The sequence below is a fragment of the Tripterygium wilfordii genome, chromosome 22, assembly GCF_013401445.1.
Source record: "Tripterygium wilfordii isolate XIE 37 chromosome 22, ASM1340144v1, whole genome shotgun sequence".
In the NCBI taxonomy this organism is placed as follows: Eukaryota; Viridiplantae; Streptophyta; class Magnoliopsida; order Celastrales; family Celastraceae; genus Tripterygium; species Tripterygium wilfordii.
In genome coordinates this window covers 1,850,353-1,868,285 of record NC_052253.1, presented here as the reverse complement: position 1 = coordinate 1,868,285, position 17,933 = coordinate 1,850,353, and the positions used below count along the sequence as shown (strand labels likewise).

The window sequence follows — 17,933 nt, the reverse complement described above, 5'->3', positions numbered from 1 at the left end:
CCTTCATAATTAGCTGTATATAACTTTTCTTCTAGGGGGCTGTACAGATGCTTGCATGCATGCTTGGACATTGAATTAATTATCTAGGGTTAGAGACAGAAAGAAATTAAAGAAATTAACAAATAATGACAAAAACCCTTAGCTGGAGAAATGGACAAAGAGAATAACTATGTCATGTGATCAGTTGAATTATTTCTTGCTTGTACTTGATGGAACATGGATGTATCATTTGAAGATGTTGTCTTGCTTACCTAGAACATTAAAATACAGTTATATATGTGAGTCCAACATTTCATTTTGTTTTGTATAATCAACTTCTAACTTGAATAAGTGTTAGTTGGCATATATATATATATATATAGGTCAACTCATCTTATATATGCCATGATTTGGAAATTTGCTTAGTGTTTTCTTGCACTACTTCATGCCTTGCCATGAAGTAATGACAAGTGAGATTAGGACGACACAAACACATATGTGTTAACCTAACTAACAACGCCCGTCACATATAGGAACTCTCTCTCTCTCATCAACATATATTACGTATAGAGAGATAATTATCATATATACGTACATATATTATCTAGTTGGTTATCTTTCTAGACTTCAGACGTACATACTCGAGGTCGGAAGTTTGAACCAACCAACTGAGAGATTTTCTTATGAAATCCTGATTTCATGGGATTGTCTCATTTCCGGGCCTCTTTCCGCGTGGTGTGGATTGTTCCGACAGTCTGAGATTTATGCCTACTCAGCTATTCGAAGGGAATATTTGAGTGGTTTCTCAGTTAAAAAAAATATCATTTTGAATTGTTGACCTTAAATTGTTTATAATCCACCTCATCATAAAAGAGTATGTAGTTGCATAAAGTACTAGGAATTTGTTACGTACACAACATTCTTCATTATCATATATATATATATTGGTCAACTCTTGATGATGCCATTGATTTGGCAATTAATTCCTTAATAACGTTGGTTTCGCCGCCCCTCCCTCTCCTTTAACATCATCACCTCCTACAATGGGCATGTATATAACATATTACGTATATATACAAATGTTGATTTCTCTTACGTCATGAGGAAAACAATGCACGAGCTACCTATAAGTCTACAACAAAATCATTCAAAGTTTTTGAATAATTCTCGACATCATTAGTTGGTGAATGAGTGTGATGTGCATGCAAAATAATAAATACATGTTGATATGTGAACAAACGCCGACCCTCTTAACTCCTAAGAAAAAAACTAGGTTTTGTATGTCTGGTTTTACTTGGATAGAACTATTAAATGTCAACAAATATTATTGACCTTTTTCATTAGGGTTCTTTTTGGAAGAAAAAAGAAAGAAAGAAAGCGACATATGAAGGAGACGTGCATGAGATATAGCTATCAAGACGTCCTATATGTATATATATATATAGAGAGAGAGAGAGATTTTGTTGGGTAGAAGATAAGAATGAGTGCATAATCTTCAAGTTTTCTTTTATTATTATTGTTTTTTTTGTTGCATGAATTTAATAATAAAAATCTATGTGTTAATGATTTAAGCTTAGAAGAAAAGTTTAGGGTAGCCCATATAATGATTAAAAACGGGCACCCACTAAGTTGTCTATTTATTTGGCTACCCGTTGCCCGTAGTGTGTTTTTGCTTCCAAAGAGAAAATGGTGAATATGTTCTATTAGACTAAAGTTAAATAGTAGCCAAGATGTAATATATATATATATATATATATATATGTATGTATGTATGTCGTATATTTGTATGGGGTAAAGTAGACGTCAACAATCCAATATGGGCAATGGGGAAGTAAGGTAGTGACAAAGCATGATGTCAATATAATAATCAAAATTATAGTTTTTTTAAAAAAATAATAATATATATATGAGGTAGCTAGAGAAAAGGTACATCTAGTCCTACGATGTAGACCATGATAATGACTCACTCCAGTACTCCACCCATCAAACCATATATGTGTGTGTGTGTATATCATTTCATGCACAAGTGTGTTCTTAATGTGTTGTTTTTTCCTTCTTTTTTATTTATAATTGTGTGACGTTGTGAAATTTGGATTTTTTTTTTCATGATAAGTAGAGATAATATGTAGAGGACAATAATTTGTACCTTTCTTGATGCTTCAACACATAAGAGATAATATATGGAATCCAAGAGATGTATTTACTTTGCTTCCAGATTCATCAACTACACATCATCTGATCTGATGGTGCTTCAATATGGTAGAATTTTTGTTCCCTTTCATTTCCATCGCTCTGTCCCTTGCTTTTTCTAGAAATTTTCTTCCTTCGAAAATTTAGTGGAGCTTGCTCTCTTCCCCATGTTCTGGTTGCAGATGTTTTCATTAAAATTAGCTGCTCCCACTTTTCTTTTGGATCATAAATCTCTCTCCCTTTCTGTGTGTGTTAGGTGGCGTGTTGTCTATCAATAAAAGAGATGGAGACATCTGCTTCAAGTTTTGGTTTTGATCTTTCCAAGAGTACCTTGAAGCTGATTAGGGTTTTGTTTCTTGTAGATCTCTCTCTTCCTCTCTCTCATAGATTTGTCAATTTATGTCCAATTTGATGGATTTGGAAATCTGTTGTTGATTGACAGGGTTTCATGGTGAGCAATCTAATATCCACAAGATCTCCGAATTCCCCCTTCTCCAAACCCAGATCATATCATTGTCATCATCATTATTCTATATTTCTTTTTGTTCAATGTCTATCCACACATTATTTTCTTCAAATTTTTGATGGGAAATGGAACAATATATATATATATATATATATTTATGTATTAGTTTCAAACAAACGTATAAAAGATTCAAATTAGGGATTTAGATCTTATTTTATTTTCCTGTTACGAAAGTTAATTACTGCATTAATAATTTACGTGATTGATTGTTATAACAAAATTCTGGTGAGTTAATTGCTTATTATGGGCATGCATAGGCATATTCTGTTGAATAAAGATGTATTTCTTTGAAAGCTTTGCTTGTATCAAATTAAGGTTTTGAAATATTACAAAATCCCCAAAGCTCTTTTACTTATTCTTCAAACCTTTTTTTATTAATGCTTATATTTTCTTTGATCAGTTAAATTCTTTTTGTAAAAGCTGCGTCCTTTATATATATATATATATATATATCCTGCTCCTTTCATTGTTTCCCCAACAAATTTTAATTTGTTCTTTCCTGTTTTGGAGATGATTCTGGATTATACTAATAACTATGGATGAAATTAACATTGTTCTATCAAACAATAAAAAATAAATAAAATCAAACTACATGCATTGTGAAAATCAAATGCAGTGAAAGATTTGTAATTAATATAATAATTGATAGACATGTACTCTGATAGAAACATATACGTATATATACATACACACATACCCGATAATTATTGATCACTTTTACATGTAAAGAGAATAAATTGTGCTCTTATGGCCATTTTTTCATGCGATATGAAATTCTTTATGGTTGCATAAATCCTTACTTAATCATCACCATCACAGTCTTAATCTATTTGGTATTGGCTCATTTGAAATCATTTTCTTAAACAGAATATATTTTTTAAACTAGAACTATTGCATATAAAATTTATATATAATTAAAAAAAAACACCTTTGAGGACTCTATAAACATTAATTTTGACATTTTGTTTCATATTCCAGGTCCTTTTCCTTCCATAGTTTTTTTTTTTTTTTTTAATTTTTTTTAAGGAAACCGGAAAATTTATTTCATAAGGAGGAGAAGAATAGCCCTTCTCCGGTGGCTCACAATGGGGGGACTAAACCTAACCCATGGACAAAAAGAACAAGAGAACAAGCACCAAGGAGAAAATGAACAAACCATAACAATAACAAACCAAAAGGGTAGACAAAAGCCTAAAAATAGAACATTAGCAGTTAATCTGTCTCATGGCAGGGACCCCCATCGAGTCAATGTATATCATACCTTTAACTTGAGCTGGAAGGTCGTTGTATCTGTAGAAGTAGCTAGATTGCTTACCTTGGGAAGCCTTTGTGGCTAGAAAATCTGCACAACCATTGATTTCCCTGAAGATGTGCTTAAACTGGATATCCATAGATCCATAACTTTCTTCAATCTGTCTTTTAATATAAATAACTTTCCAAGGACAATGATAGTTAGATGACAGAATGTTAATAGCAACCAAAGAGTCAGATTCAACCTGGATATGATTAAATCCTAGGGATGTAGCAAGGCAGATGCCATCATGAATAGCCTTCATTTCGGTCCAAGTAATAGAGTAAGCACCATAATAATTAGATAAACCAGCCACAAATTGACCATTGTGATCTCTCAACAAGCACCCCCCACCAGCATCACCATTGTGACCAAGCACACTACCATCACAGTTTATTTTCACATAAGAATGAGGAGGAGGGTTCCAATATAAAACAGTCATCCTACCTTTCTTTTGAGCATTCACAGGTAAATTGAAAAGAGTATTTAAGAAAGTGTCTTTGCAAATGTCCCGGTGAGTTTTGCAAGAGCTTTGAAAAATCAATCTAATTTGATCAATGACACAATTAGTGATCTCATGACTTTTTAGACCAAAGTCTTCGAATCTAGACTTGTTCCTGGCTTTCCAAAGCTGCCAGCAAACACACACAGGAATTAAACAAGCCAAAGAACCTAAGATTGAGTTTTTCTTTTTAAATTTCCACCAATCAGCCAAAATGATATGAATAGGATCACTTCTAAAGGACATGCCAACCAGATTATAAAAGAAGGACCACACAACAACTGTAATAGGATTTTCCACAAAAATATGAAATAGAGATTCAGTTTGGGGATGGTCTTTACAACATTGACATTTAGAAACCAACTGAATACCTATTTTGAGTAAGGCTTCATCCACAGGCAAAGAGTTTTGAATCAATCTCCACATGAAGAAAGAAATTTTTAAAGGGATTAATTCATTCCAGAGAGAGTCAAATAATGGAGAATAAGCATCATGAATTCTGATGGAGTCATAGGCAGACTTAACAGAGAACAAACCATTGTCATTAGGAGACCAAACCATCAAATCATTCCTATTTGAAATCTGAAAGTTATATCTACCTATATCTTGAACTAGATGATCAGGAATGAGGATATTTAATTTATCAAAGTCCCAATTGTCATTCACAATAAAACTATTCAACTTAGAGGGCCAACTAGGATCAATCTCAATCCTATTAGAAATAGGGCCATCCCCTAGCCAGTTATCTCTCCATAGGTTAATGTTACCTTTCCCAATTATGAATTTCATGTTGTTTTCCATAAAATTTCTAACCCTACAAATTCTTTTCCAAGTGAAGGAGCCTAAGGGAGAAACTATGGAGGGGTGAACATTCCTGCAGAATTTTTGACTCATAAAGAGAGCCCACATGGATTTCAAATTCCTGAATTTCCACCATAACTTACAATTTAGAGCTTGCACCATATCATCAAAGCTTCTTATACCTAAACCACCCTCAGCATAAGGCCTGGTGATTTTCCTCCAAGCAACCCAATGATGTTTTTTGCCAAATTCAGAATTTCCCCAAAGAAAATTAGCACATATAGAGTTCAAATGATTAATGACTTTTTTAGGGGGATCAAGAACAGAGAACAAGTAGGTAGGGAAGGAAGACAAGACATGCTTTAGCAAAATTAGTTTTCCTCCTGAAGAGAGCATAGAGGTACTCCAATTCACAATATGAGATTTAAATTTTTCAACTAAATTGTCATACATGACAATTCTTTTCCTATCACAGGACAAAGGGCACCCTAAATACACTATAGGCAACTCTTTTCTTTTAAAACCAGAGATGTGGAGAAGGGTGTTAATCCTAGACAGGTGCATCTTTTTAGGAAAGATTATGCAACTTTTTTCTTTGTTGATCTGTTGGCCAGAACATTTTTCATATAAAGAAAGGACTTTCATAAGACCTTCAATGGCCTTTTTAGAACCATTAGAAAACAGGAGCAAGTCATCCGCATAAGACAAGTGAGAAATAGCATTAATTTCTCTTCCAGAGTAATAAGAAAAAGCAGGATTGGCAGCATGGAAGGTTTCCAGGGCTCTTGAAAGAGACTCAGCCATGAGAATGAATAGAGCAGGAGATAGAGGGTCTCCTTGTCTTAGGCCTTTCTCTGATTTAAAAAAACCAGTGGGTTTGCCATTAAACAAGATAGAAAACCAGTTATTGGAAATAAGATTCCAAACTAAATCAATCCAACATTCACTAAAACCTAATTTTCTAAGAATTTGAATAAGAAAAAACCAGGAAACTTTGTCAAAGGCTTTAGCCGTATCCAACTTGATGACTATATTATTACCTCTAACTCTCTTGTTCAAATTGGAAATAAGTTCTTGGGCAAGTAATATGTTGTCAGAAATATCTCTATCTTTCACAAATGCACATTGGTTAGGAGAAATAATTTTAGGCAGAATGTTACCTAATCTCTTAGCCATAATTTTGGAAAAAATTTTGTTTAAAAAACTACATAGACTTATAGGTCTAAGCTCAGTTATTTTAGTAGGATGAGGCACTTTAGGGATCAATACAATTAATGTGCTAGTACAAGCCTTTGGCAGGCTATGACCCACCCAGAAAGCCCTACAGGAATCCACAATGTCATGCCCTATGATATCCCAACAAGATTGAAAGAAAAGGCCATTGAAACCATCAGGGCCAGGACTGCTATTAGCATTAAAGGAGAAAACTGTCTGCTTGACCTCTGAATGATCGGGGAGTTGGTCAAGCAAGTCATTATCTACTTGAGAAACAATCCTAGGAATGTTTTGAATAAAAAGATCAGTGATATCCTTATTTGGATGATTTTGGGGAAGAGACAGGTGGTTCTTAAAGAAGAGATTTATGGCTTTCCCTAGATCTTCACCTTGGCACCAAATACCATTATCGTCTTTCAAATTATCAATGAAAAGCTTTTGTCTTTGGGCTTTGACAGAGGCATGAAAAAATTTAGTGTTAGCATCCCCCTCTTTGCACCATTTAGTCCTAGCTTTTTGTTCCCAAAACATTTCTTCTTGTTTAAGAACACTTGAGAACTCTGCAGTTTTTTGCAATAAAGAGTTTTTTAATGCTACAGTTGGGGTATGATCATAAGCAGATTGAATTTGATCAAGATCATTTTCTACAGAGTTTATTTTTTGAAAAATATTGCCAAAACAGTTTTTGTTCCAAACTTGAAGAGCTTTTTTCAATCTTTTTAGTTTTTCACAAACTAAGTTAATTGGTCTGCCCTTAATAGGATCATCCCAACTATTTCTAACTATCTGAAGAAAATTTATGTGAGAGGTCCAGGCATTTAGAAACCTAAAGGGTTTGGGGGAGCTAGAATTAATAGGAATCATTTTGATTAAAATTGGGGAATGATCTGAGTTAGCTCTAGGAAGGTGAGAGACAAAAGTAGAGGCAAAAGAAGATTGCCAAATACCATTAGCACAGATCCTATCAATCCTAGACCAACAAGTTCCATTAGACCAAGTAAAGTTAGATCCTGAGTAGCCCAAGTCAAAGAGATTAGCATGATGAAGGGCTTGAGAGAAGTCATTGACAGCCCCTCTATTAATACCAGTAAGACCTCTTTTCTCAGACGGAGAGAGAACCACATTAAAATCCCCTCTCACACACCAAGGCATATCTAGAGAAGAGAGATTTTGGAGCTCAGACCAGAGAGGGATTCTGTCTTTCCTTTTGCATTTAGCATACACTGCAGAAATAAGGCAAGGACCTTGACCTAAATTAGCCTCTAAAGTTAGAATCTGATCATGGTCATAGGCTCTCTTTAAAGGGAGGGTCTCATTCCAAAACATCCAAATTTTACCAGAGGAGTTACTAGCAAAGGAATTCAATCTAATCTTTTTGGCTAAACTTTGAATTTGATCCACAGGGATAAAAGGCTCAAGAATAGCTAAAATTTGGATGTTATGAGTTTTGCATGAAAATTTTAACCTACTAATAGAAGCGGAGTTGCCAACTCCCCTAATATTCCAAATTAAGCAATTAAACATCATCATTAAAAGTGGTTTTTTGAGCTTGCTTAAGCTCTCTGGTTTGAGATTTTTTTGAAGAGCCATTCTTTTTATGGTTCTGTTTTGGGGGAGATTTCTTTTTGTTATGAGAGTTAGCTACTTTTCCTTGAGTAGTAGGCTCTTCAAAAAGAACTACAGCCAAATTTATCCATAGTTGAACTTCAAAATTTAATGCATAACCAATCAAGAAACACCAAACAAACTAGGGAAAGGGAATTAAAGGAGATTGATACGGTGGAAACAAGTAGTGAATTTCATATGCAAATAAATAATGAAACAAACTAGAGTGATTGCAAAAGTAGCAACTCTAGGAGGAAAAAAATTTTCATACAGCAAAACCATCGATTTTCTTGCAAAACAGGGATGAAGTAGGTCAGGTGATGGATGATGCGGGAGGAAATTTGGGATCTTTATTACATGTATGCACTTGGTGGACTCTTATCATTTGGAAGGTGAACATTTTATCATTGAATTGTAACTATCTTCTGGATAATTATGTGATTAGAAGAAGTAAGGACTAATGAACCAGCATATATATCCAGCTGAAAATTTTACTGAAACCTCAAGCCTGTTCTTTCTTGGGAAAAAAAGGAGAAAATTTTGTCAGTATTAATATTGCTTTCTTAAAATTATTACTGTTTTAATTTCCATCAGATCTTTTACTGCGAAATGTGAACTATACATCATATATGCTATATACACATGAATTTGTCTGCTGTGTGACTGCAGGAGCTAAGCAGCCAGCAGGAATATTTGAAGCTGAAAGCACGCTATGAAGCACTACAGAGAACCCAAAGGTAATTCACAGTTCCATTGATTTCCATGCAATTTTTTATACACCAAGCTTGTTAATATATATTCAGTAACTTGAATATGTGTGTGTGTGGTGGTGTTTGATGTCCACTAGGAATCTTCTGGGAGAGGATCTCGGTCCTCTAAACAGCAAGGAGCTTGAGTCACTTGAAAGGCAGCTGGATATGTCACTGAAGCAAATCAGATCAATCCGGGTACTTGTCGTTTACTTTATACATACATTTGACTCATATATGTAATTGAATGACAACGAGCTTCATTATCTACAAGCAATCCCAAAGAAAAGTAAAGTACTGAATATTAGATGTAAAAGTATTGTACATTGATCATTCTCTCTCATGTGAGACAAAATCAACAACAATATTACTCGTCTTGATCAGTTGAACAATTTCCTTGACAGACTCAACACATGCTGGATCAATTCACTGATCTACAACATAAGGTTTGGCAACTAATTAATAGTACTCTCTTTCAATTGCTCTAGTAGTACTTTTTCTAGCTAGCGATCTCTCTTCTGTTTCTGATTCTTGTATACATATATATATATATGCTTATGCAGGAACACCTGCTTGGTGAAGCAAATAAGAACTTGAAACAAAGGGTAGGTTCCATTTCTATACATATATAGCCACTTTCTTGCCTTGTTGGAATGGTTTTATACATCTAGCTCTAGAAGGTTTAATTTAATTAGTACTCATGAGGATGTGGGCAATGCATTTGCAGTTGGTAGAAGGATACCATGTACATTCACTCCAACTGAATCCAAGTGCAGAAGATGTGGCCTATGGAAGACAACAAGCTCAACCTCAGGGAGATGGCTTCTTTCACCCCCTGGACTGTGAACCCACCCTTCAAATTGGGTATGACCTCAAACATATTAATTTCTTTTTATCAAAACACCTTGTGTGGATAAAATGTGAGTTGTGAAGTTATCATAAGTTATAAAAGCTTGTTAGTTTAAATTAAGATTTTGTTGCATATATTGCAGATATCCAACAGATCCAATAACAACTGCTGGACCAAGTGTGAATAATTACATATGCTGGTTTTTAACAAACTTTCCACTTTCCACCTTCTGTGTTCTGTGAATATTTTTATGGTCAAGTCTTTAAGTTTAAAGTTCGTTTATTCTTGATAATTGCTGACGGACTGTTCCTCTAAAATTTTCTTCTGGTGCAGAATGGAAACTGTTGTGAAGTGGTGGTTTAGAGTGTTGGAATATGTACTGGAAGAGTGAGCGGGCACTGGTGTTCTAGTAAGTGGCGCCGCCTCCAGAACTATGCAGCTTCTTAGAGGATTGATGCAGGAATTGTGGATAACTGTTTTTCCTGATGCTATCGAAAATTTATGGGCATGTTCTCTTTGTTAAGTAAGAATGGTAAATTGTTGAAGGATTTGAATAAAAATATATAATCCGGAGAGAGATGTTGAGCGCTATAGCTTCAACCATTTCGGGGGAAACTGGTTCAGTGAGAACAGAGAAGGTTTGATGTGCCTGTTGTCACTAGTACTTGATGTTATCAGTTGAAAGCATCCTCGTTTCATTCTAAATAAAAACTTAAAGAAACCATTGCTAAATTCTTGTGTCTTACAATTCTGTGATTGTATCAGAAAACAAGAGCAAAATTACATGAAAACAGGACTTGAAACACAAAAAACCCAGAAGAGAAACACACCAAAAAAAAAGCCAAATACAATACAAAACAGGCAGGCTCTGTGTGTTTCAATAGAGCATTGGGAGTATAAAGAGAGTACCTTTCTCGAAACCCCAATTCAGTAGTGATAGAAGACGGAGTAGTTCAATAATCATCCAGTGTAGATATGAACACCAATTGCAATAAGGAAGATGGTGATTGAGGCCAAAGAAAATGATGGTGTGGACCAGAATCGACAACCCACTTGTCTGCATGTTCCCAAACTCCACCACTCTGCTTTTTCCAGGTAACTGAAACAACAATCCTGGACTCAGCAGCACAAACAGCACCACCGCTATCACAACAGGGCCCCAGTCAGCCATCCTTGCTTGAATCAATCACAATTCACTACACAGAGAGTAGGTTTTTAATCTGTTGATTTGATCTAGCTCTATGAGTTGCTGTTTGAGGACAGGAAGGAAGGAATAAAATAGGAGCATAAGTAGAGAAGAAGATATCCTCTGTTTCGGACAGAAAGTCGCCTATGTCGTATTCGATGGAATGCCTCAACGACGGATGCCAGAGATTTAAGACTCGTGGCACCTTCTCGCGTGAATGAAGAAGCCTTTTTTTGGAGCAAAGTGATCTGTTTTCAGTGAAGACGATGGAGAAACTATTATTTTAAAAGGATTAGACGAGGTTTTGGTCGGTGTTGTGTTTGTGCAAATGTCGAGATCTTGAGTTAACTGTTCGGGCAAGGCATCAACATATACTATTATTCTTTTCTAGTTTTCTTCGTATTGTTTTCATTCTAGTTCGAATCCTGTAGCCGTACCAAATCAAGATAAGAAGAAAATATGACGTTACTCAAAAATAGAAAATTTGTGAAAATAAAATAAAGAAAAAGACACTAAATTTAAGTAACAAGATTCGACACAATTTGAATCCAAGAATTACCCACCAAATTTCTTTCTTTAGACTCTCATACCTCAAACCTATCTCTCTCGGACTCCAGGACAACTTAGAAAATTCAAAATGTTATGAAGAATTTTGGATTATAGAAGAATAGCAAACAGAGAAGAAAAGAAGAAGAAAAGAGAGAAGTTTGGGGCAAATATCAACATGCCTTTCATTCATTTCTTCCTTAACATATATACAACCGAAAGGAGTTAACTGAAATGAAAATGAATTGCCAACTCTGTACAATAACTACACTAGTAATTGAATTATAATTGCAGAAACAACTGAAACAATAACTGCAAGAAACTACTTTCCATTTTGCCTTTGCACCATGAGGTGCACTACTCCCACGTCCCACATTCCATACTCCTGACTCTGCATGGATGTGGCACACATCATTCCCCCCTACTTAAGGAGCCTTGTCCGCAAGGATAAAGTCAGGATAGGACTTAGTGAAACGCCACTCATTCTCCCAAGTGGCATCTTCAGATGGGGCACCAACCCATTTGACCAAGACTTCGAACTTAGGTCGATATTTACCTTTGCGTATCACACGACGATCCAGGATTGCCTCCGGTTGTGGAAGGATGGTAGAATCATCCGAGACAGGAGGTAGGTGTGGAGAGCTAGTAGTGACCGGCCCCAAATGCTTTCGCAATAAGCTGACATGAAAGACGTTATGAATCTTAGAACCAGATGGAAGTTCCAATTTATATGCCACGAAACCAATTTTCTCCAGGATTTTGTAGGGGCCAAAAAATCTGGGGGACAATTTCATGGATTTCTGAAAAACAACGGAAGTCTGGCGGTAAGGTTGGAGTTTTATATGCCACGGCAATGTTGATTGGCCTGACTCTTCATACGATTCTGTGCCACCAGCAGGTTTTGTCACAGCTCCTGCAATATAACATCCCGGTTACATAAATACTTATCCACTGCTTGGACTCGGGAAGTACCTGGCACATAGGACAATATAGTTGGTGGTGAAATTCCATACACGGCCTCAAAAGGGGTCATACGAGTGGAAGAGTGTTTGGACGTGTTGTAGCTAAATTCTGCCCAAGGAAGCCAGTCAATCCATTTCCGAGGCTGATCACTGTTGGGTCTAAATTAACCTTACTAGCAAGTGTACTAGTCGGCGACTACAGCACAATGATAAGCAAGGGTCGAATCCACAGGGACGGTGTTATGTCTAGTCCAAAGTTATACTTGTATGTATGTATATACAATGCAAACAAAGTAAAGATCAACTCAAGATTGTTTGGGTTGGTAATTAAACTAAGACAAGCAAATAGCAAAATGTTTTTGGTATTTTCTTAGAATAATGATGCAACTAATGCAAATGATATGAATGACAAGGATATGGAATCCCCCTTGGGAAATGATTTGCAATGACACAAATTCACACACATATTTGCTAATTCGGGCATAACGAATCCGTACCTAAGTCGGTTTTAGCGCACTTAAGCCAAATCTCCCTACAATCGATTACTAGCCATCTTATTGGTCTAGGTCGGATATTCCTAAATACATTCTAGCCATCTTATTGGTCTAAACATGCATAGGAATTCATGGAGTTCTATGGAGATTAGGATTCATACAAATTGTCACCTAATTAAAGGGAGACACATTCATAATCAAGTGTTTCAAGAAGCATAATCTACTTGACATATTATTGTCTAAGCAAATTCTCCAAACAATTTCATCCAAAAAACCTAGGTGTTGGCCAAACACCACAAGCATGAAGAAATTGCAATCAAACATAGAAACACAAGATTTATACCCAAATCAACTCATATATATGTAAATCAAGCCATAAACAAAGTCATCAAACCCAAGGCTTCAACCTAGCCTTGGCACAAGAGGTTTAGTTACACATAATGAGAGAAAAACACAAAAGGAGAGATGAGAAAATCATGAATAAACCCAATTAGTTGAGTAGATCCAAGTTGAGCTGAAGAATCTCTCCTCCTAGCTCCAAGAGTCGCCTCCCCCTCTGCTTTCGCTCCCCAGAAATTCTATTCTAGGTCTCCAAACTCCCGCAGCTCGGACAAATCGCGACTTAAAACACCCCAGAAAATTGCTTTTTGCGCCTAGGCGCGTTGTTTTCACGCCTAGGCGCACCACGCCTAGGCACACGATTCAAATGACCATAACTTCTCCATATGACCTCCGATTTGCATGATTTAGATTCTACGGAAAGCTTGAGATGTCTAGTTTCCAATGCCTTTTGTTTCGCTCAATTCCAATAACGTGACAGAAAGTTATGACTATTTGAACACACGAAGGTCGGTGGACATTTTCTTCAATTCAGCCCTTTTTCCGTCGCTTTTCATCCAAACCGCAATCAACCTATCAAAATACAAATCAACACATAAATACACTCATTATTTATCAAAAGAAAGCTTAAGAGGGGGATATTTCTACCAAAAACAATAGGTATTATCATACCTATCAATCACCAGCAAAGCAATGGAGATATTGTTCCAAGGTGCGATTGACTACTTCGGTTTGGCCATCTGATTGTGGGTGATAGCTAGAACTCATGCTCAACATGGTACCGTGCAACTGAAATAGTGTCCGCCAAAAGGAGTTGATGAAGACTTTGTCCCGATCACTCACAATGGATTGCGGAATACCATGTAGGCGAACCACTTGGGCAACAAATGCCTTAGCCACAGAGACGACTGTGAACGGGTGTTTCAAGGCAGTGAAGTGCGCATACTTGGTCAGGCGGTCCACAACTACCATGATGACAATGTATCCATTTGAAGAGGGTAAACCTTCAATAAAATCCATGGAAATGTCGGTCCACATTTTCTGAGGTATTGGCAGCGGTTGGAGGAGGTCGGCTGGCCGTATACAGTCAGTCTTGTACCTTTTACATACCTCGCACTGGTGCAAGAATTCTTTCACAGTTTGGTGCATGTTGGGCCATACAGAGCTCTGCTTGACACGACTGAGAATTTTGTGAAAGCCAAAATGTCCGCCGATAGGGGAGGAATGACAATCCATCAGAACCTAGGAAATCAAAGCTGAAGTGGGACTCAAGAAAACTTTATCTCCTTTGAACCACACACCATCACGTTGCAGCACTTGATATTCTGATCGGGTAGGACTCCTCTTCCTTAATTCCTCATAAAAAGAATCGTGTTGAACTTCTTTTTGTAACAGTGACCACCAATCGGCATGGGGTAAGGAGATGGATAAAAATTGAAATTCAACTACACGGGATAAGGAATCAACACCTTGGTTTTCCAGCCCTTTTTTATATTCGATTTCATAATCATAACCAAGGATCTTCGGCAGCCAACGTGATTGAGCTGGGGTTGTAATCCTCTGTTCCAATAAATATTTCAGGCTTTTGTGATCAGTACGGACAGTAAAAGGCTTTCCAAGTAAATAGGACCGCCACTTCCTGATCGCCTTGACAATTGCCAACATCTCCTTCTCGTAGGTGGATAGAACCAATGCCGAGCCTTCCAATGCCTCACTAAAAAATGCGATTGGTTGATTTTATTGAGTAAGAATGGCTCCAATTCCAAACCCACTAGCGTCACATTCAATTACAAACCGTTGAGAAAAATCGAGTAGGCGTAGAACTGATGGAGAAGCTAGAGTTTCCTTCAATTATGCGAATGCCTTCTCTGCCTCTTCATCCCAACGAAATCCCTCTTTAGAGAGCAACCTGGTTAAAGGGGCTACCATACATCCAAAATGACGGATAAATTTTCAATAATATCCTGCCAATCCGAGAAACCCTCGAACCCCCTTTACTGTTGTTGGCGTCGGCCATGCAAGGACAGCTTGTATTTTCGAAGGGTCAACCAATACCCCTTGCTCCGTGATAATGTGGCCCAAGTACTCCACCTGTAAGACACCAAATCGGCATTTCGATGCTTTGGTGAATAAACTGTTAGTCGAAAGAATTTGTAGAACAATTTGCAAGTGGGTTAGATGGTTTGCCAGGATCTTGAATAGACAAGGATGTCGTCAAAAAAAACCAGGATAAATTATCAGAGATATTGTAACAGCCCGACCCACTAAAGCCCAATCTCCCCACCAACCACTGAACTTGGCCCATACCAAGCCCAGCCTGGCAGTTCCCAACCCTCCTGGCCCATACCAGAAAAGATTGGACAATAGTTTAAGGTCTGCAGCATGTTATATTCTGCACCCAAGACCCATCCCTGGCCGATGTGGTATTTCATCCAGAATAGTAACCCCCACACCTCGCCTCATATGACGCAGAGCAGGGCATTACAGTCCACCCCCCTTAGGAGCCCACGTCCCCGTGGGTCACGCCAGACACGGGCATCGCGCCCCGGTTAGACATGAGGGACGAAACCCACATACCCACCAGGTCGGCTCCGATACCAACTGTAACAGCCCGACCCACTAAAGCCCAATCTCCCCACCAACCACTGAACTTGGCCCATACCAAGCCCAGCCTGGCAGTTCCCAACCCTCCTGGCCCATACCAGAAAAGATTGGACAATAGTTTAAGGTCTGCAGCATGTTATATTCTGCACCCAAGACCCATCCCTGGCCGATGTGGTATTTCATCCAGAATAGTAACCCCCACACCTCGCCTCATATGACGCAGAGCAGGGCATTACAGATATGGCAGGAAAAGATCATTCATAAGGCTCTAGAAGGTTGCAGGTGCGTTTGTTAGTCCAAACGGCATGACCACAAATTCATAATGCCCTTCGTGTGTTCTGAAAGCTGTCTTTGGAATGTCATCATCATGCACCCGAATTTGATGGTAGCCGGATCGCAAATCCAGTTTTGAAAAATATTTAGGCCCATGGAGTTCATATAATAATTCATCAATGACAGGTATTGGGTACTTATCTTTAACGGTGATGTTGTCCAGGCCTCGATAATCAACACAAAATCGCCAAGTCCCATCAATTTTTTTGACCAACAAGATTGGTGAAGAAAATGGGTTGGTACTCGGCCTAATCAACCCCGACTGCAAGAGTTCTCGCACCATTTTCTCTATTTCCGCCTTCTGATAATAAGGATATCGATATGGCCTTACACTTACTGGACCCGTGTTCGGCTGTAGTGGAATCTGGTGATCATGTGGTCGATGCGGCGGCAGGCCAGTGGGCTCCTCAAACACTCGAGAGAACTTGGCTAGGAGTTGGCTTATTTCTGGGGAACAATCACTCGGTGGATAGTAGTGATTAGAAGGAATTATTTGGAATAAAAAACCAATACCTTGCAAGCAGTTGAACTCTTTCTCATTTATGGCCTCAATGCCGCCTCGCCTTACACCACGGAAGATGTGACTAACTCCTCCCAAATTGAATGTCATAGATAGCTACTTATAATCTGTCTCGATGGGCCCCAAAGTTGCCAGCCATTGAACTCCCAACACTAATTGGCAAGCAGCCACCGGAAGGACGTAATAATCAACAGTAACAGGTAGTCCTTGTAAGTTGATAGTAAGTGCCCGACATTGTCCTACACAGTCTATCTTCTCACGGTTAGCAACCATGACTTGGAGTTTCTTGTCTCGAGTCACTGGCAGCCCGAACTTTGAGACCATAGTCTGGTCAATGAAATTATGAGTGCTGCCTCCATCTATTAGCACAGTCACATTCTTGTTATTCAATTTGCCATGGACACGAATAGTCTGTGGATGCTCCGCACCAGCAATGGCATGGAAAGAGATTTATGATATAGTTTCTTCAAGTTTCTCCTCTGTAGATTGTACTCCAGTATCCTTCTCTGGACTAACTGGGGTGGATTCTTCGATCATAAATAATTATGGTCGCTCGCATCGATGACCCGGAGTGAACTTCTCGTCACAATAGTAACATAACCCCTTCTCTCAACGCTCTCGCGCCTCTTGGCTATTAATACGACGGAAGGACACCAATGGGGATGTTTGGTTTGGGTTAGGTCGTGGTGGTCCCAGTACTCCAGCAGTGGTATTTGGGGATGTCCGAGGTGATGAAAGGGTTGGTTGGGATCGATAGCTTGACTGGATTGGTTTCTTTTGCACCAAATTTCGCTCTTCGACTAATCGGGCTACACCAATTGCTTCAGCCAAGGTACGAGGTTGCTTAATTTTCACATCGATGCGAATGTCATCCCATAGCCCTGCAATAAAACATCCGACCAGGAAACTCTCGGGTAATCCATCAACGCGATGGGAAAGTTTTTCAAAGGCTTCTTGATAAGCTGCCACGGTGGTGGTTTGTTTCAAGCGGGTTAGAGCCTCTGCAGGGTCTTCAAAGTCAGTTGGCCCAAACCGGAGCAGTACCGCCTTCGTGAGCTCCTCCCAAGTGAGTGGTTCGCGAAATTTTGTCAACCACCTATGCCACTGTAAGGCTATGCCTTCCAAATGAAAAGAATCCAAGGAAACTCGTTGTTATTGTGCAATTCCTTTGAATTCAAAATATTGCTTCGCCTTATAAATCCAGCCAGTGGGGTCATCTCCGTAGATGGTCATTTTGGTAG

The 17,933-nt window shown here is 38.2% G+C and overlaps 1 protein-coding gene and 1 pseudogene across 1 annotated transcript; one reads left to right on the top strand and one right to left on the bottom strand.

Moving 5' to 3' along the window:
* The first annotated feature begins 8,220 nt into the window (after positions 1-8,220).
* Positions 8,221-10,099, top strand: LOC119991009 (agamous-like MADS-box protein MADS4). Its single transcript, XM_038837177.1, has 9 exons — positions 8,221-8,293; positions 8,383-8,468; positions 8,779-8,846; positions 8,957-9,056; positions 9,263-9,304; positions 9,422-9,463; positions 9,586-9,722; positions 9,851-9,946; positions 10,042-10,099. Exons 1-9 carry the CDS (start codon positions 8,221-8,223, stop codon positions 10,097-10,099), a joined length of 702 nt encoding a protein of 233 aa, XP_038693105.1.
* Positions 10,100-10,668: 569 nt separating this feature from the next.
* On the bottom strand, positions 10,669-11,123 carry LOC119990428 (annotated as a pseudogene).
* Between the last annotated feature and the right edge of the window lie 6,810 nt (positions 11,124-17,933).